Source organism: Gasterosteus aculeatus, chromosome Y (genome assembly GCF_964276395.1).
Source record: "Gasterosteus aculeatus chromosome Y, fGasAcu3.hap1.1, whole genome shotgun sequence".
NCBI lineage: Eukaryota > Metazoa > Chordata > Actinopteri > Perciformes > Gasterosteidae > Gasterosteus > Gasterosteus aculeatus.
Genome location: NC_135709.1, coordinates 4,896,595 through 4,916,503, shown reverse-complemented (window position 1 = coordinate 4,916,503; position 19,909 = coordinate 4,896,595). Strand labels below are relative to the sequence as shown.

General features: G+C 39.6%; 1 protein-coding gene across 2 annotated transcripts; it reads left to right on the top strand.

Moving 5' to 3' along the window:
- Nucleotides 1-582: 582 nt before the first annotated feature.
- LOC120812652 (E3 ubiquitin-protein ligase arih1-like) lies at nucleotides 583-17,262 on the top strand. Of its 2 annotated transcripts, none has more exons than XM_040168800.2 (14): nucleotides 583-1,049; nucleotides 7,538-7,605; nucleotides 7,705-7,852; nucleotides 8,522-8,614; nucleotides 8,717-8,772; nucleotides 11,356-11,422; nucleotides 11,585-11,691; nucleotides 11,808-11,850; nucleotides 12,026-12,097; nucleotides 12,488-12,618; nucleotides 12,870-12,927; nucleotides 14,235-14,495; nucleotides 15,383-15,495; nucleotides 15,585-17,262. In XM_040168800.2, exons 1-14 carry the CDS (start codon nucleotides 762-764, stop codon nucleotides 15,667-15,669), a joined length of 1,590 nt encoding a protein of 529 aa, XP_040024734.1. In that variant the 5' UTR covers nucleotides 583-761; the 3' UTR covers nucleotides 15,670-17,262. The 2 variants fall into 2 exon arrangements, with proteins under 2 accessions (XP_040024734.1, XP_040024733.1); XM_040168799.2 differs by having other exon boundaries at nucleotides 14,214-14,495.
- Nucleotides 17,263-19,909: the final 2,647 nt, after the last annotated feature.

Sequence of the window (19,909 nt, the reverse complement as noted above, 5' to 3'; positions counted from 1 at the left end):
TGAAGAACGCATATGAGCCACGTCAGGGGCCACAACGTTTAAAAAGAAATTAAATGAATATGTTAAAACAGTTTGCAAATGTCCTATATCCGATTATATTGGATATCCGGTTAGACATATATGTTGTGGTTACTGTTTTTTGTTGTACAGCTACGTAAATCAAAGTCTATACGAGTACATGCGATGAAACTATGGGAAATAAAACTAATCATCTTGGGGAGGGCTACACAAACGCTGACAAAAACTGTTTGGGGAGAGTTATTACAATGTCAAAACATGTGTGTAGCACAATAACTGAAGGCAAGGTCAGAATTGTTTAGTTCGCCTTTTGGTTATATTCTTTTAGACTATAGACCTCTTCAAAAATGTACAAGGCGGAAGTGCCGCTGTGTTAAGCTGCAGATGTTAAAATTGGACATATAATATGAATGATTTATTGCGTATTTAAAAAATAGTTTGGATACATATTACTGCAAAATAAAGCATCCATATGAACATATGTATATTGTATATATTAATATTATATTTAATAGTTTTTAAAATTGTTCTGGGGGGATTTTTCTTCATTTTTCTGTACGGCCCATCTGACGTAAGGACGTTGTCAGTTGGTGACGCTGTGTCTCTTTGTTGGCTTAGCAGCGGCGACGGTTTGTTGTTATTTTCACTGCAGCCGACAAATAGGTTCGGATTTGGTTTTCATATTGTTCCGTAATCAACATTCCACAAACTGAACTTGTCACAAGTTGATAACAACCCTAGGAATGGACTCAGACGAGGGTTATAACTATGAATACGACGACGAGGAGGAGGAATGTAGCGAGGATAGCGCCGAAGAGGAGCCCGAGGACGACACCCTGGAGCTGGGAGAGGTGGAGTTGGCCGATCCCGTTGTGGCCGGTGGAGAGCGAGACGAGTGCGGGGACACTGGTGGAGGGGGCCACGGACCTGCTGAGGAAGAGGAAGAGGACTACCGCTTCGAGGTTTTGACTGCCGAGCAGATCCTCCAGCATATGGTGGAGTGTATCAGGGAGGTCAACGAGGTCATCCAGGTAGGCATTCTGGTGTTTAGGTGGCAGGAAAGTCCGTGGTCCGGGCATGGTTTCAGTTGAAACAGGCCATGGACGTTAGCTTAGCCACTTAGTCATTAGCTCGGATTAGCTTACTTGCTGGAAGTTGGCAGTTTCACTAGTGAAACACAATAGTAAAATCAATGATATTTCACTAGTTTAGTACTTTGGTCCATGTTTGTTTATAAGTATGTTAAATGGTTAAGTAACGATTTCCATACGAGGGCCAGTAAGTAGTCTAATCCCAATTGAGAAGTTGGCAGACGCGTCTGCTAAGCTAATGTTAGCTTTCTAGCTAGCTAGCTAGCTATCAGGCTAACTAGCAATCTGTAACCGTTAATCGAGCACCTCACTACAAAAGCATAACAGTTTTAGTGTTGCATCAGGGTAACGTTAATTGCCAACTCGTGCATAACGATAGTATTGGTGCGTTAACCAAGTAATATAATGTTACATTCGACGTTTCACAATTCTTTTCATAACAATCGTCGACGTAATTTTAATGTTGGACAAAAGGCTTTGTCATCGACCTCGTTAGCAAGTTAGCGTTACATGCGACGGTTATATAGCTTAACGTTTACACGATGGTTTATGATGACTTCCCAAAACGTTTCAAAGGATCCAGGCTTGGTTTGAGCTGAAACAGGCCTTGGACGTTAGCGTAGCCACTTAGCCATTAGCTCGATTTAGCTTACTTCCTGGAAGTTGGCGGTTTCACTAGTGAAACACAATACAAAAACAATGTTATTTCACTAGTTTAGTATTTTTGTCCAGGTTTGTTTATAATTAAGATATGTACTGTGTTAAATGGTTAAGTAACAATGTCCATACGAGGACCAGGAAGTAGTCTAATTCCAATTGATTTGTGGATTTGTTTCATCTGTCGAGACCCGTGAACTGTCTTAGATACCACTGCAAAGTTCAAGTACTCAGGCAAATCTTAATGGAAGATTATTCATAAAAACATTATTATATAACCCTATTTATATCAGTCAGTGTTGACGAAATAATGCTAAATTAATATTTTTTTTAAATCACACTTGCATTCATATGTATATGAAAATGCCAAGATATTTAAAATAAAATAATTAAAAATATTTGTATAATACAAGTTTTGATAATTTAGTCGAACTCTGACCTATTCTAGTTCAAAGGTGAGTGCGGGAACAGCAATGATGCGGAGCTGAATGCACATTCTCACCCCAAAAAACATGGCAGAAAAAAGGAAGAGAACATATCATTTTCACAGTGAATGGGAGGAAGAATTCTTTTTTAAAAGTGTGAAAGAAAACTGCGTTTGTCTCATTTGAGGGGCGACTGTGGCGACGGCAAAGCGGCACAATGTGGAGAGACACTTCGCTACACACAAAAGCTACCAAGCTAACTACCCCACGGGAAGCGCGCTGTGTGAGCTAAAGGCAGCTTTGGGAAAGGAGAAGTCTTTTTTCACGAAGCCGGCAAAGAACTCCCAAAAAGCAACCGAAGCCTCGTTTAGAGCTGCACATTTCCTGATAAAGAAGAAGGCCTTTTCAGACGGAGAAGTTTTCAAAGAAGCAATGATGATTATTGCCAACACCGTACTTAAAGACGAGAAAAATGGAACCGATTTCATTTTCACTCTCTCCGATGTCCAACTGGGGGCATCGACGATGACTAGACAGGTGTCAGCTATGTCCACTAACCTGGCCGAGCAGCTGGACCGGGATCTGGCGCAGTGCAGCTGGTTTAGCGTACAGTGCGACAAGTCCGTGGACAACAGCAGTACAGCGCAGCTGTCAGTCTTTATACGGATGGTGTTTGAAGATTTCTTCACTAAAGAAGAACTCCTGGCACTCCTGCCCTTAAAGACAACTATGAGGGGAGTTGACGTTTACAACGCGGTGAAGGAGTTTTTCGTACAGAAAAAGGTACCACTGGAAAAGCTAGTAGCAGTGACTACAGACGGAGCTCCTGCTATGATCGGCCGACATGCAGGTTTTGTCGCGCACGTGATGACTCCCGTTGTAAAAATCATCAACAGCATCAGCTCAAAAGCAAAACAGTACAGGATATTCAAGGTGCTATTGGAGAAGATGTCAGCAGAATATGGGGACCTGTTGCTACACACAGAAATCCGATGGCTGAGCAGAGGACGAGTTTTGCTTCGTGTCACTTTTGGGTGAAATCAAGGAGTTCATGCAGTCCAAAGGGGAAGACGTCTCGCTGCTAGAGGACACAGAGTGGACACTTGACCTTGCATTTTTAACGGACATCACTGGGAAACTAAACCACTTGAACTGCGAGCTGCAAGGCAAAGGTAAGACTGTTGTTGACATGATAAGTGCTTTAAATGCATTTCAAGCCAAGATGAACATTTTCTCTGTGCATTTACAGAGAAAAAAAATGCTGCACTTTCCCTCTGTGCGATCGGTGCTGAAAGACAATGCTTCTGCATCTGAGGCAATGGACAAAGTTTCAGAAAAGTACTGTCAAGTCATAAACAGACTTGGACAAGAGTTTGAGGACAGGTTTTGTGACTTTGATCAGCTTGAGCCATGTGTCTCATTCATCTCCAAACCTTTCATGAACAAGGACATAACTGACATTGCTGAGCAACTAAGTGCAACGTTCAACTTTGGATGCTGCACAGGTGGAGATTGAAATTGTAACATTTCTAAATGACCTGCACCTCAAAGCCCACCAGAACTGCAAAATTCAGCAGACTTTGTCATTAGTTCAAAATGTGATTAGATGTATTTGAAAATATGTAAGTTGATTTTTCTTGAACATTACATAATTGATAACTTTTTCAAACAAGGTGCAATACATAGTTAATGATTTGTTAAAAGGGTTTGTCACTGGCAAGTGAAATAAAAAGATTTTTCACATGAAATGTTGTGGATTTAAATTCAGAAAATGGTGTTCAATAGAGTATTCATGAAATGTAAAAGATTATTTTGTAAAATGATTAGTGTCACATAGATGAGTATCATTAATCATTAATAATATATAACTAAAGGCAAAGAGAGCAACTTTGTTATTTCAAAAGAGTGTATCAAAATGGGTGCCCTTCGTATTACTCAGTACCCATGAAGTAGCCCTCAGGTTCAAAAAGGTTGGTGACCCCTGATCTAGAGAGTCACGTCTATTTATTTATTTGTTTATTTATTTATCATAGACGTTATTGCCCCGTGCATCGCCAACTGCTGCTTTTCATCGCGGACACATTTGTCCCGTATTTTCTTCCACAACTTTGTGCACCTCTCGACCGGCAAACCGGCGTTTGCGGCGATCTCCCTCCGTGAATCCAACCCGCTTATACAACCCGCCAATGACGGCTTGTATAAGCGGTCATATTTACGCATTTCTTCAATCTGATTCGTTCTCTCGTAAACATTCTTTGTTTTAATAATGGCGGTATCGGGGTATGAAAGCGGAAATGTGAGACTCCGTAAAGGATGTAGTTAGCGGACCAATCGCAGCCTGGTGCGCTGCGGGAGGACGACGCAAGCCTCGAAAAATGGGTTGACACACACAAGGACGCAAGGAGATGTGAAAAGGCACGCAAGGGGGGCTTGCGTCTGCGTCGCTCTGAAAACGCAGAAGCATAAACTAGGCTTAAGAAGCCTCTAAAGCATTTATTTACAAATGCCATTTTAAATTCATAGCTCATAGCACTTGGGTTTTTTTTAGCTGTACTTAGATGGGGTGTATACATTTACTTAACTTTGATGGTAATATTTTAATGAATAAGCTTCAAGTGAACATGGGGGGGTGTTTGAGTGTGTGCGTCTGTGAGTGGAATATAGAGAACAAGTTTTGATCCTACAAATTTTCTGATTTGTATTTTTCTTTATTTTTTAGGAATTCTTATGTTCAAGGAGCAACCTGTACTTTCTGAAGTATTTTTGCAATGTGAATTTGCAGTTTTGTTTTAGAATTAATGGTTGGAAATTAAAGCTGCCCTTTTTTTAATCCGATTTGTCGAAGAAATAATCATTAGTTCCAGCCCTACTGTTCTAAATGATTTTTCCACAATATAACCTACAAAAGATGCCACTTATATGCAACTCAACTACTTTGGAGGAAAACCATGTAGTACTACAGTCACTAAATGTAATTATTACAATATAATGTTTTAAACTACTAGGCATCATATAACTAAATTAAGTTCATTGTGCTGATGATGCCTTTCAGTCTTTGAAGTAAAACATATGAAAATATAACTTTTATTATGCAATCTTAATAGTTTTACTGTAATTAGTTAATAGTTTAACTCCGGAATTCTTTTTTGAGTAGGCCTAGATTTTCTACCACTGCCAATACAAGCATTTCCAGTTAGCAAAAAGTGTGAAATGTAATGTAAATCACTACGCTATCACGTTAGCAGTCAGGGCCACCTCTCTGCTTAGCGGGTGGGCGCGCGCGTGTACTGACTATATTGCAGATAGACTAGACTAGATAGGCTACAACAGCTTCATGCACTGGTTGGATTATATGCCGTTTCATGCCAAGGAAAAGTTCCGTGTTTACAGCACAGCTCTCTCGGAGCGTTCAATGTTGGTACTGTAAAACTTTCAGTTTCAATCACTGAATGAAACCTGACATTTTTGGTCAGAATTGCGACCTTAAATTGCTTGCACAGAACTCTTGATCAGCATTTGTTTATTGTTGTCGTTCATTTAAACCGCTTTGCGCAGAGAGAGAGCGAGCAAGTGTGCGTGTGAGCGAGAGGTCGGCGGTCTTGGCCGTTAATTTACTTATTATTGTGCCGGTAATATGTTGTTAAATTGGTTTAAACTTAAATAAATTACCTATACAAGTAGTTATGTCTCGTTGTATTAATTTGTCCTGTTATTGACGTGTCTAATGCGCAACCAGATATTCGAATATAATATAATATATTCCATTTTTTTAAAGAGAATATTCAAATGTCATTTTTGAGCAATTTTGACAGCCCTACACTCAACAAGGATTTTCAATTTGGTTTTCCATCGCCCCTGTGTTTAATGTAAATTCTGCACCACTTCAACCGCTATCATGTTACGATAATATAACTGTAAGAGCCAATTTGATGTATGTGACGAGCTGATTGATGGGCAGGTTTAGCCTATATAGGGGAGGAACCTATTGGAGCTCGTCAGGTGTTTCCAACCAGAATAGCCAAACAGTTTTTGACCGCACATGCTGGGTAGTGCTACGTTACACACACTGGGTGGATGGTTGTAACGGTATGATGAGAAAGTTGGAAAATGAAGGGACTAAACAGCATAAAGGCTATAGGACTGTCATTCATCCGGGACGAACAGCGGCGCGTCAATTAGGGCTGTCGGACGAAATGCCTCAGTAGCTTAAAGCGTAGGCTTAGCCTCTACAGTAACCTTACAATATGCGTCTGACCTTACCCATTGTTCACCTGTTTTTGTATTTCCCGTTCACTGCCATGTGAGAGTGAGTGATTGTTGTTACAGAATGCAACTTGTTTGAATTGTTTTACCTGCCCAACACTGATGCAAAAATACATTCACTGCATTTTAATCAAATGATAAAATATTTTGTTGTAACCCTTTAATTTGTAATTGAATTGCTATGGCACACAATGATTCAATGAATACAGATCATGTTTCCAATTGTATTTAATAAATCAATTTTTATATTAAACATTAATTAAAAAGAAAGCACTTTAGAACCACCAAGGAAATAATTATGAGAATAATTAACTAATCAGAATATATTGTTATAATATTGTTTTATTAAATTTATGTTGAAAAAATGTTGAAATCATTAGGAGCTGTCCAACTATGAAGGTATACTACCTTTTGTGTGAAAGGGGTTGACATGAATTTGAAATAACTTCTTTTAGAAGTGTAAACCTTCCCCTTCCTCTATTCGATTTGATTCTAACTCACATCTTATGTTTCATAAACAAATCTACATGGCTACTTTTTCAGGTAACAATTGTCAAAGCAGTCAAATAAATCTCCCTTTCAAAATGATCATGTAGCATTCTATAATAATAAAGAGCTCCATTTTCTATTACTGCAGTTTTCCGTAGAGCAAACGGCAGTCAAGACTCAAACTCAGCCAAAATTAAGCTGTAATCCTTGATATGTTTCGTTGCCGCAATGATTTAGAGTTGTTCACATCTGCATTGCAATACATCTAAAAATCGAGAACCATCTGCATTGGGGTAGTGGAAGTTTGTGTAGTTTGTGCTATTTTATTTGAGGAACGGGGCCTCGCAAATTTGTTTCTAATAACTGACATGGGCGGACGATGAATTGTAATGCGATGACTACTGAAAAGACCAATATAACATTACTTAATTCATTTACTGGGCTTAATCAATATTGTAAAAAAACTGGACAATTAAGCTTTCTATCGAGTTCAACTTGTTGTAATATGTGACTTTCTCGCATATTTACTCCTTTTGGTGATTGTAAAATTAAATAACAATTTTATTTTTTTTAACCCCTATCTTGTTCCTCCAGAATCCTGCAACAATAACACGCATACTTCTCAGTCACTTCAACTGGGATAAAGAAAAGCTCATGGAAAGGTAAGAAACTCGGAAATACATTCTCAATTGTTACCTTTAACCTACCAGCCTGCAAGTTAAGAAGAAGCACTTTTACATCCTTTTTTGTCTCTCATGCAGGTATTTTGATGGGAATCTGGACAAGCTTTTCTCTGAGTGTCATGTCATTAACCCCAGTAAGAAGCCTCGCGTCCGTCCTCCAATCAACACTAGATCGTCGGCACAGGACATGCCATGTCAGATCTGCTACCTAAACTTCCCCAACTCTGTGAGTCCCATAATGAGGCCATTACTGTGCTGCGCTCGCTGAATGTATGATAGTTAGTTTAAATCAGAGGTTCCTTTTGCTAACTATTGTGTAGGGCTAGACGGTATATCGGTATCAAATTGAATGATTTTCTCACACACCGTCATACCGGTGTATTGTCGTAGAAACTGTCACTTTATATATATATGTATATATATTTATTGTTTGCACGATTACAATACGTGGTTGCTGATATGCCTGTTAGGCACATTTTTTCATGTTTTATTGTTTTACAACTTTGAAATGCATTGAAAATTTTACATTGTAATTATAATTTTGTGGTGGGTTGCATTTATCACTTTTCTCAAATTGAGTTAAAGGTACACTGCAAAGTGCACAACTTTACTCCCAAAATTATGTATATTATCTCAAACATAGATGAGCGTAAACTATTTGGGCCAAGTGGTTTAACGAGTTTCTCTTTTTGTTCTCTTATAATCAGAAAGAAAGTTGGTTGATCAATGTTACTTTAAATAGAATAGAACGTTTGTGTATTGTTTAAGCAAATATGGGTTCTTCGGATTTGTCTCACTCTGCAGGCTTTTCCTTTGCTTCGTTACCAAACGTGCATGTGCTTACTATCATGTGGTGGCCTGTTTTTCTTATTCACAATATGCTTTTCCCTTTCAGTATTTTACAGGCCTGGAGTGTGGACACAAGTTCTGCACGCAGTGCTGGGGAGATTACCTGACCACCAAAATCATAGAAGAAGGAATGGGACAGGTACCCACTCTCAGTTTTTCTTAGGTTACGAGTCCCTGGTCACCGAACACATTCGTTTAATAGCAGTTTGACTAATGATTGGCCTTCTTTTTGTTTTCTCAGACCATTTCTTGCCCTGCTCATAGTTGTGACATTTTGGTCGATGACAACACAGTCATGTGAGTATCTTTTGTGCTCACATGTTTTAGACTTTCTTGTTATAAAAAGAGCAGGAAACAAAAACGATTGCTCTCGTTTTCCTTTTGTCCAATGTGTGTGCTTTTGATGGGGCGTCGGATTTGGTCAGAGATATTCTCTTTTTTGGAGTCCGTACATCACACACGCTTTGGAAAGCTGTGCATGTAAACTGCTAGTTACTGGTTAGCATTGCTGTACAACTGATAGAGCTGTAGTTTGTTACTTTAAACAAGTACAGAGGCGAACGCAATACACGACAAACCACCTGAGAAGCAGCATTGTTACATCTGCACTGCTGGAACAAATGTCACTTTCAGTGTTTGCTCTAGGTCTACAACTTATGTGGGGATTAGTCCGACGAACAGATCGGCCAACGTGAGGGGTACATATGTGCACATGGGTTGGGGAAATTGCCGTGCCCATATTTAAGTCCAGACTTTATTAGGAGCCGGAAAACACAGATTTTTCAACTATTCTTGAAAAGTTGGAAAACATAATAAAGCCCATACACTTTCAAAGTCTTTCAATATAAAGTTTGAATGTTGATGTTAGCCTGCAGCAGAGGTGGAAAGAGTACTGAAAATTTGTACTCAAGTACAAGTACTGTTACATTGCTTAAATTCTACTCAATTACAAGTAAAAGTACCAGTGTTAAAAAATACTAATACTAATAATACGTAAAAGTCCAAAGTACTCTTCAAATTACAGAGTACAAATTACTTTTTAACCGATGGATGTTTTATTGCATCGTCAATAGCAGATATTCGATGTATAAAATTCAAATTCATAGCAAATTTCTCAGACGAACAAAATCGAAAACTTACAGCCAATTTTAGGGTGGCCGACTTGTGCAAAAGCGTTGCAAACGGCAAAACAGATCCAACAGGAGCACACGCGACGCAAACTTCTAAACACATGCAAGAGAAACACTGCAAGTTTTTTCAAAATACAACACAAGTTCGCCAGGCCACTAGGGGCCTCGACCTGTTGGATAGTGGATGGACTATGGAAGATCGATCATAGTAACGACAGAGTTAGTTAATGTCCTTTATGTCTTTTTTAAACACTTGGCCGTAATCATAATCATCATTCTTTCTTTTCAGAACTTTCTTCTCTTTCCATTTCTTTCTCAAATTCTCAGTCCACTCTTTACACCGCTGTGTATTTTACCTCCAGAAACATTTGCCTGCTGCAGCAGCGAGTTGGCCTTTGCTTATATTACGTCTTAGAATAATTGGCGCGGGCACGATATGACAGCCAATAAGGATTTGCATTAAAAGAAAAAAAAATCTGACGGTTTGAATATTATTTTAAATTGTGGGCAAACTCAATAGTAGGGCTCCAACTAACGATTATTTTGATAATCGATTAATTGGTCGATTATTTCTTTGATTAGCCAATGAATCGGATTTTAAAAAACAGCATTAAAAATATTCTAAAACAGAACTGCAAATTCACATTGCAAAAATACTTCAGAAAGTACAGGTGGCTCCTTGAACATAAGAATTTATTAAAAAAAATAAAGAAAAATACAAATCAGAAAATGTAACAGGATTTGTTTTAACAAACTTATTTTAACTTGTTCTCTATACGACACTCACAAACACACCCCCATGTTCACTTGAAGCTTATTCATTCAATTATTACCATCATTGTAGTGCAAGTTAAGTAAATGTATACACCCCAGCTAAAAAACTACTAAGTGCTATGAGATGAATTTAAAAATGAATTTAGTACATAAATGCATTAGAGGCTTTTTAGTTAGCCGCGCTGGTTTTATGGATCACCGTGTCTCAACTACCGTAAAACCCACAGTATATGCGCAAGCGCACTAGACTACCGTATATGACAGCATTAAACACACACAAATATTTTTGTCCACAATAACCGATATGGGACAAAGCACGAAATACAAGACAACAGATTGAAAAATGAACGGTCCAAAAGAGGTGAGTAAATAAAAACGTGTCGTAGTCCTGCTAACTGTTTTATTGTTGTTATTAGTGAGCTAACGCTAGCTTGATCAGCTGGATGAGAGTAAACAGCAGTAGCGAAACTGCTGGAGGCTCCTTACGTTCCTCACGTCAAAACGGGACAATGTGGTGCTCCCGTGCCAGGTTACGTCGACTTTGCATATTTTGCCATTGACACACGTAACGCACTCACAAAAACTGCCGGCGCTGCTGGCGCCTCTTTCCTCTACGTCGGTTCTGCGCTTTTACTTTTGCTCTGCGCACATCTCCGCAACTTATTGAGTGACGTAATAATCGTGCAACACAAAGAATCGATGATGAAATTTGTAGCTGCTTTTAATAATCAAATTTTTCAGGTCAATTTCAGTTCCATGAAATGCATTTTCTACCGATGTTTAAAATACTACTAATCATTATTTAGCAGGATATTTATTTCCTGCATGACAGGAAACCGGAATATTGTTATTGTAATGTCATTTTGCAATTTGACTTTAAAATAATAAATCTTTCCTGCAATGTGTCTTGCACTGAATGTGAAAGAGGGAAGCTTTAATGAAGACTAATTAATTAATCATTTGACCTCTCCTATAGGCGCCTCATCACAGATTCTAAAGTGAAGTTGAAGTACCAGCATTTAATTACAAATAGTTTTGTAGAGGTAAGCTTTTTTCTCCCTAACAGAATATGAATATTAAATATGAAGCCTTTATGATGTTACGCTATTCTTCTGTTGCGCCGTATTTGGAAAAGCGGGCACCTTCTTTGTGCTGCAACCATGAAACAAAGAGTTGATATTCTACCTCTCATTGCTTTTTTTAAGTGCAATCGACTGTTAAAGTGGTGCCCTGCACCAGACTGCCATCATGTTGTCAAAGTTCAGTACCCAGACGCCAAGCCAGTGAAGTGCAAGTGTGGCCGTCAGTTCTGGTGAGATTGGTTGTTCAAAGCAAAATCTCAGTGATTGGAAGTGATATTACTTATGTTTTAAAAGTGATTAATTAACATTGTGTGAATTTGACTCGTGGTGCCTCCCTATGGTGTAGCTTCAACTGTGGAGAGAATTGGCATGATCCTGTCAAGTGTAAGGTAAGCCGACTAGACATGTTTTACCATTACAGTGCCCACTTGTAGAAATGCCACTCTATTACTCCAGACTGTTAAAATATATATATTTATTTATTTATATATATATATAAAACTTTCCCAATGAAAAGGCTTTATTATATGATGGTTTCTTTCTCTTGTTTGAACATTTTTGTAGTGGTTGAGAAAATGGATAAAGAAATGTGATGACGACAGTGAAACTTCAAACTGGATTGCAGCAAATACTAAGGTACGGAATCCAGATTATCTGTTAGTTTGACCCTTCTGTCTGCTTTTGTAATGATTGTGTAATGATCACAAAACAATTTTAATTGTGGGAATACCAATTATACTGACTCAAACTTAAACTGCATCACATATTTGTATGCCGAAACATGCATATTACAGACCTTATCTTGAGCCCAAGCCATCAGGTTGTCATTATTGTTTAGGACACATGTGTAGATTCATGAAAGACATTCAACCAAAAAAAGAAATATATTAAATTTAAACATTACATTTCTAAAACATGTTTTTCCGTTTCTCATTTGCTAGAATTCCACTCAACATTTGAGTAAAAAACTTAACCTTTAACATTAAGCAGAGACTTACAAAAGTCATTACTCTCCTCTCATGACAGGAGTGTCCAAAATGCCATGTGACCATTGAAAAAGATGGAGGCTGCAATCACATGGTTTGTCGGAACCAGAACTGCAAAGCTGAGTTCTGCTGGGTGTGTCTGGGTCCATGGGAGCCCCACGGCTCAGCCTGGTAAGAGCTAATGCCTTATGTAGAAAATTACCTCCCTTTTGTTTTAATTTAAATTTAAACCTATTCTTTTCTATAAGTGGAAATCTAATCAATCAACCATCAAATTGTTGTATCGTCTCATGTCTTACTAAACATCTAAAATCTGCATTGTCAGACATTTTATGTGAGAAAGCATGAAAACATAAATTATTGTCAAATCATAGCTTGTGGCAAACATTGATGATGGTTCTGACCTGGCTGTAATGCTCTAGGTACAACTGCAATCGGTACAATGAAGATGATGCAAAGGCAGCCCGAGATGCTCAAGAGGTAATAACAGGCATGTAATGTTGCACGGTTTATCAATACTAAAATGCGGTACCGTAAAAACAATATGATATTGGTAGCGATACTTTATACATTATAATAGCGTGCGATCAGATGGCTTACTGCTCCACCCCTTGTCAGTCTGTTTGCACGCATTGACTGCAAGAAGACGGGGCTACCCAGCACACACTTACAGTGCGTGATCGCAGGGGAGACATGACCAAAAGTGCACGAGTTCTTGCCGACCGTCCTAGGTTTGAAATTGCTAGCTTATACTGGGGCTTTCAACGAATATTCTATATTCAAATATATATTCGAATAGTTGTTAAAAACAACTATTTCAATGTTCTAAAAGGAAAAAAAAACGTGGCGTGACTGTCTGCTTAGCGGGTTGGCGCACACCTGACTACTGACTATATTGCATGAATAAAATAGACTAGATGGGCTACAACAGCTTCATGCACTGGTTTGATTATTTGAAGTTTTATGCCAAGGAAAAGTTCCATGTTCACAGCACAACTCGCTCGGAGCGTTCATTACATTACATTACAGGTCATTTAGCTGACGCTTTTAGCCAAAGTGACTTACATTACACTTTAAACCCATGGCTTTTTTTACACGGGATACAGAGGTGTGCACAGAGGGGAGGGGCTGTGTGTTGTGTGTCTGTGAGACGCGTGCCTTTTTTTAAAGCGAATATTTGAACGTCCTTTTTGAGCAATTTTGACAGCCCTGGCTTATACTAATATCAATGCCATTTGTTAAGTGTTCAAAAAGCTGTGCAGGTGCATGGTGGTACAGAAGTATAGTAACAACCCTACAGTCATGTTGATACTTTTATTTGTTTGTGTCATGTGGAAGACCAGATAATGGCCCAATTTGCTGCATGATTTCATCCAACTGCACTGTGTGACACACAACATTCTGAGAAGGCATCTTGATCAAATGTATGTCATTTGGTCAGTACCAAAAAAATACCGTCTCATCTGTATGAGAATACAATACACTCCCAAATAATAATACAAACATACTCTGCCGTATACCATGAGGAAGAAAATCTAAAATAACAGTGAGGTTGGAAAAGTACATTGAACGCTGCTCGATCCGCCCAATGATTAATGTCCCTACACCTCCTCTTGATTGTTGCACAGTGAGGCAGATCATCTTGCCTGAAACGCATGCAGAGTTCTGAAATGTCACTAAATTTTGCTGATGATGTTGCACTCTGTGTTTCTGAACATTAGCAGTCCGGAATGAGTCAAGTTGAGTCTGTTTTGAGTTACGGCTAGTTCAATGCTTTGTTATTGCAGCGCTCCAGGGCCGCCTTGCAGAGGTACCTGTTCTACTGCAACCGCTACATGAACCACATGCAGAGCCTGCGCTTTGAGCACAAGCTCTATGCTCAGGTCAAGCAGAAAATGGAGGAGATGCAACAGCACAACATGTCCTGGATCGAGGTGCAGTTCCTGAAGAAGGCCGTGGATGTGCTGTGCCAGTGTCGCTCAACACTCATGTTCACTTATGTCTTTGCCTTCTACCTCAAGAAGAACAACCAGTCCATTATTTTTGAGGTAGGATTTATGTTATACATACACATTTACCAAACTGTTATTCAAGACGGCAATGTTGAGACTGCTATACATGGCAGCCCATTGTAACTGAGCACTAGAATTTTAAGTATTTTTGCGAAAAACCCTTTTAGTGTAAATCTTCACCTAATTCAGATCGGCTGGAGTATTTGGCTGAAATGTTGCCCTCTTAATTTTTAGCAACGCATTATAACTGCTTGTGATACCTTAATGGCGGACAAAAGGGAAATCCCACAACATTTTTTGCTACATTTCCTTGTAGCAGAATTAGTCCACTAAAAAAGGCCCAGGACCCAAACAATCACCAGATAGTTGGGAGGGGGGAATGTGAGGAAATCAATCTGAGCTTCTTGTAGTCTAAACCAGTGGTCCCCAACCACCGGGCTGCGGACCGGTACCGGTCCGTGGGCCGTTTGGTACCGGGCCGCACCACAGAAAGCTTATATGTATTTTTTTTCTGAAAAATGTTTTATTTTGAAAATTGAACAGATTTTCTTCTAATTATGTGCGCTCGTCCCTCTGACATATTCCCCACGCGTCACCAGGCGTTTTTCTTGTCCTTTTCGCCGACCAGCGAACACAGAGCGCACGACTATTACGTCGGTCGTTCCGCCCGCAACAACTACCCCACCCCCCCGACCCCCGTTGGTCGTTCCACCCCCCCCTTCTCGACCGGTCCGCAAAATATTGTCTGACATGAAACCGGTCTGTGACGTAAAAAAGGTTGGGGACCACTGGTCTAAACGAAGCCTTAGGTAGGATGCTTTGAAGTGTAGAGGGACATTATCATGAACACCTGAAATTCCTTTGAGTAATAATGTAAAATAGATACTTTATTCATATTTATAATCATGTTTTGCGTTCATCAGAATAACCAGGCAGACCTGGAAAATGCCACTGAGGTACTCTCTGGCTACCTCGAGCGGGATATCTCCCAGGATTCCTTGCAGGACATCAAGCAGAAAGTACAAGATAAGTACAGGTCAGTAAAGGCAGAATCGATTTCACTGTTGCCACTGTTACTTAAGTTTGTGTTAGCTTGGAGGCTAAGAAATGTTTTGATCTCTACAGATACTGTGAGAGCAGGCGAAGAGTGCTGCTACAGCATGTGCATGAAGGCTATGAGAAGGACCTGTGGGAGTACATTGAAGATTGACACGTCCCAATTCAACAGACTCTTGAGTATCTTGAAAAACTAGAGCGCTGATGCAATTTAACAGGGCAGCACGGGGCTTCTGCCGCCTCTCCTTTGGCAACCACTTTTGCATAATTTTCCGGGAAACAAAATCTTCTAAATAAATTATATTTAAATGAAGGGTAGAGTAATAAAAAAGTGTACACTAGTATTGATAGAAACTGAGTGGAGTCTTGAGAAAGCTGAAAATCCATCTGAAACAAATGCATTGTTTTGGCTTGTATTGTACCACCTCCCCTGAACTATCTTATTTTCCTTTTTTTTTCTTTCCTTCTGGATCTGTTTTTGTTTTGATTTTGATTTATATTTACCATTCGTGTGAAAATGCTTTCAACACAGCTGTAATTGTCCTTGCCATGTCTGCAATATATGATGAGATCCCTGTCTGATTAGCGGAATGTTGGTAGGTTGATTGCAAAGGGGCATTGACATTTCAGGGGGAAAAAGAGGAAAAAACATCAGAAGAACAAAAAAAGGTCTGTATTTTTCAATTTGTATACAGTCAGTATGCATGGTAGTTAAAGAGCAAGAGCGGCACGCGTTTTCATAATTTGGAAATTTTGAAAATGTTTATTCTTCACCAATATTGAGAAGGGTGTACTTTTGCTATGTAAATGGAGTCAGTCGTCTTCCTCCATAGTATGTGGGAGTTTGATTGTCTTTGGCAAAAAGGCATTCGTCCCATCATCCTCAATCTCTGCAGAGCGGTGCATAAGTTAGACCTTCTCAGTAACCGAATGGCAAATAATATCTCTGACAAAGAATGTCAGGTAATCAGATAGCGTACTCCGTTAAAGAGCATAGCCGAGTTGGAAAAGCAAGAGCAGAAAATGCTCTAAGGTTCAAAGTTACAGTAGAATGCACCGGCCCCGTGTTCCTCTATTCTAACCTTTTTCCGTACGCTCTTAGGTGTTTTAGAGGTGTTAAACATTGAAGTAAATTACTAATTATTTGCAAGAGCCAAACTGAGTGATATTCACTCTTCTTTTTTTTCCCTCTCTTTCCCGACGTGGCTTGCCGCAGCCCACTTAAAGCTCAGCTTGCACTATGTGGATGGAATGAGAGTAATGGAATGTACCAACAGCAAATCTTTGTCATGCTGCTAATTGGGCCGGATCGCTGTCAAATAGGGTCAGGCATTTTCATCGCTCTTAAAGGAAATACCCAGGCGGCATGGGCCTTATAAGGCCCATGCCGCCTGTATTTTCCTGTGTCATTTTTCCGCACATTTGAGTTGAGAAGTCGACTTTAAGATGTCAGTGCCCCTCCAGATTTTGCGTTGTTCTATGAGGTGGATAGTCTGGTTGTCGAGCTCTTTGCTTGTGAATGCTCATTCATGTCTGCAATACGAGTGTCTTAACGAGACTGTAAAGCGCTGCTAAGTCGGAAGATGACACCAAAGTGTCAGCTGTCATCAAACAAACATCCGTTAATGCAGTTTCAGATATTTGAGGAATTCTCCCCCAAATTCTTCTAATGTGTTTAAACTATTATTTTATCCTATAAAATTATAAACTGTATTGTTTATTTGAATAAATGTCATAAGAAATCTCATTTTCGAGAGTACTGTGTGTGTCATTAGAGTAGGTTTGGTCTCAATCATATTAATTACCTAAACATCTGTGATCACTTTTGCATTATGTATTTTACGACGTAGTAACAGATGTTGGGAAAGCTCTTTTTTCTGCAGTTGCGTGAAATTTGCTGACTCTTTGAATAACTTTGATTTTACGCAAAATGTTTTTCTTTTTTGTACCACTTTTATTTGCAGTGTGACAAAAATCAAGTGGTTTGTATGATGTTACTCTTGAATTAATTTTGCCTGAAGTCACACACCACTGATGACCCGAGTTGAATGGACAGGATCAAAAGATAGGCTTTTGACTTAAAGCGGTCTTACAATAATACACCAGTTGAAGCTTTGATCATTCAGCTAATGTACTCTCCGGTCCAGGGCTCACTCTGTTTTCATTTTGTCTGCTAGTAGTTAATAAACATTTCGATATATAACGTTTGAAGTAACAAGCAGCTACTTACATTAAATTGAAACATCCAAGAACTTTTCATACTTTTCTACATATATTTTCTTTATGCTATGAAAGTTTTTTTCCTATTAGTGTAAAGCTGTGGGAAGAACTAGTCTGTTTTGGAGAAAATATTAAAGTGCTAAATGTTGCAACATCCTTCTGGAATGGGTGGTTGTTTGATAATGACACAATGTTTGGATTGAAGCAGAAGCCAATTTAATTTGTAACGCTTTTCAACGGAATCAATATTGGGTGTTTTCGAACCGTGTCCTTGACTCAGTAGGATTCTTTTAACCAGAAACACACATAATGCTGAAAATAAATACCAGACATCATACTTAAGTTTTTGAGTTATTAAAAAAAAAAAGATTTGTTTTGCACCACTTTACAGTGTTGCAGTTTTACACAACCACAGTACATTGTTTTTGAAGAAACCAGAAAATCTATTTATTTAAAAATAAGCCCTTAAAAAACATAACAGGATGTTGCTCATTGACTTTGGCTTATGCCTGCAAACTGCTGTTGCAAAGTGACAAATTTAAGTTGACTTTATATCAAAAAAATCCAGTCCCATTTCATTTCATTCCTGAGAAAGGCATCAGCTTACTGTTGAAAAGTAAAAATAGACCACAGTGCAACTGTGATTGCAGTGTGACACGTCGGAATGCAAAACTGCTACCTAGACATTTGTTTAGTTGTTCTCATCTTCAATTTTGAGCCAGCCCTTTTTATAGTCTATCAGTAGTTCCCGGTATAGTACCTCCACTCTGGGTCGTGGTCATACCTGACCTCAAATAAAGTCTTTAGAGGGTTGGCGTGGGTTTTGTGGATCCGCAGCACTTCCCCTCTGTACCACACTGTGCAGGGTGTTCTGATTTGTCAACTTCTCGACAAGTAGGGGCAGTATTTGATTTTCATGACCGATCGGTGTTTTCTTTTGGAAGAGCCGTTAAGGGGTCTTAGGGCATGAGGGAAGCTTCCAGTTCTCTGCCATTTGCGGGTTGCTCGGGGCATCCTGCTGTGACGGCACCTCTCGCCACTCACTTCCCTACCCCCGTCATCAGTGTGTACGTGGAAGCATCAGCGAATGACCCCAAGGAGGAGACTGCTTGGTAGCATGCCTTTTTTATGTTTGGACCTCTAAACATCCTCCTAAGCTTGAGAATCACACCTGAGCAATTCTCGGATCTATCCGGAGACTTTGCTCCAAAAGTTGCAGGCTGGAGAGCTCCTCAGCCTCTGTGTCACTGGGAGATGGAGAAAGCTTGTCAAAGTTTATAGGACACATCCATGATTTTTCTAAAGTGGTTCCTAGTGGAATAAGCGAGGAATCCTGCTCTGAAACCACACGGTCACTTCCTGTATTTTCAGTATCTTCACACTGATAACCACTAAACGCTTCCAGCAGACCTCCACCAGCGGTCGTCTTTGGGTCATCGGCCTCTTTATTCTCTGACAAACTGTTGTTCAGAAAAATACGCCTCGAACTGGTCTTTACCCTGCTTTTTCTCCTATTCAGGTTTTTATCATGGTCCTTAAGACGTCTCACTTGGTGTGATTCTGAGGGAGACGCGGTGATATCTGAAAGTGCAGGACTCCTGCGGCCAGTGGTTTCCTCGCCATCCGTTTTTCTGTCATCAGGATCCTCCATCTTGTAAGAATACGTGTTCAAGATTTGGAGCCTGGTCGGGGTTATCAAAAATTCAGCCGAATGACTTCTCTCGTTCTGGGAAATTTATTTGTCAGATCACAGGTCAAGTATCAGCGCTGCGTTTGCAAAGGCAGGAGCAGTTCAGGCAGCACACAGGCCGGAAGAACAACTCACTAACATCAGCAAGAACATCATGTTTTATAACCCTTGAAAGACAGAGAAGGAAATATTTCTATTGGCCCTAAACTGGCGTAGAGGAGGACCTTCCACCTCCCGCATCTAAGATCCGGTCACATCCAATGTCCAGACTCCTGACTTAACGTAAACATCGTAAACAGAGTGTGTATGTTGAATAGTGTTGGTGTGTCTCTAACCCCCCTTGGCTGGTAAATCTTCTAGTTGACCCGCAGACCTTACATTCCTCAGCCAGGACATAAACTGACTCCCCATCCTGTCAGACTCGTGTCTGCCTGCTTGGCAGATCCTGCTTACCCCTTACCTAACTCTTAAATCAAGACAAGAC

Bases quoted from the DNA above. Each gene is read 5' to 3' on its own strand.
- LOC120812652 (XM_040168799.2), top strand. From the start codon at position 762: ATGGACTCAGACGAGGGTTATAACTATGAATACGACGACGAGGAGGAG. The intron at 7,606-7,704 runs GTAAGAAACTCG...TCTCTCATGCAG, and splicing joins AAAGAAAAGCTCATGGAAAG to GTATTTTGATGGGAATCTGG. The intron at 11,692-11,807 runs GTGAGATTGGTT...CCTATGGTGTAG, and splicing joins AAGTGTGGCCGTCAGTTCTG to CTTCAACTGTGGAGAGAATT.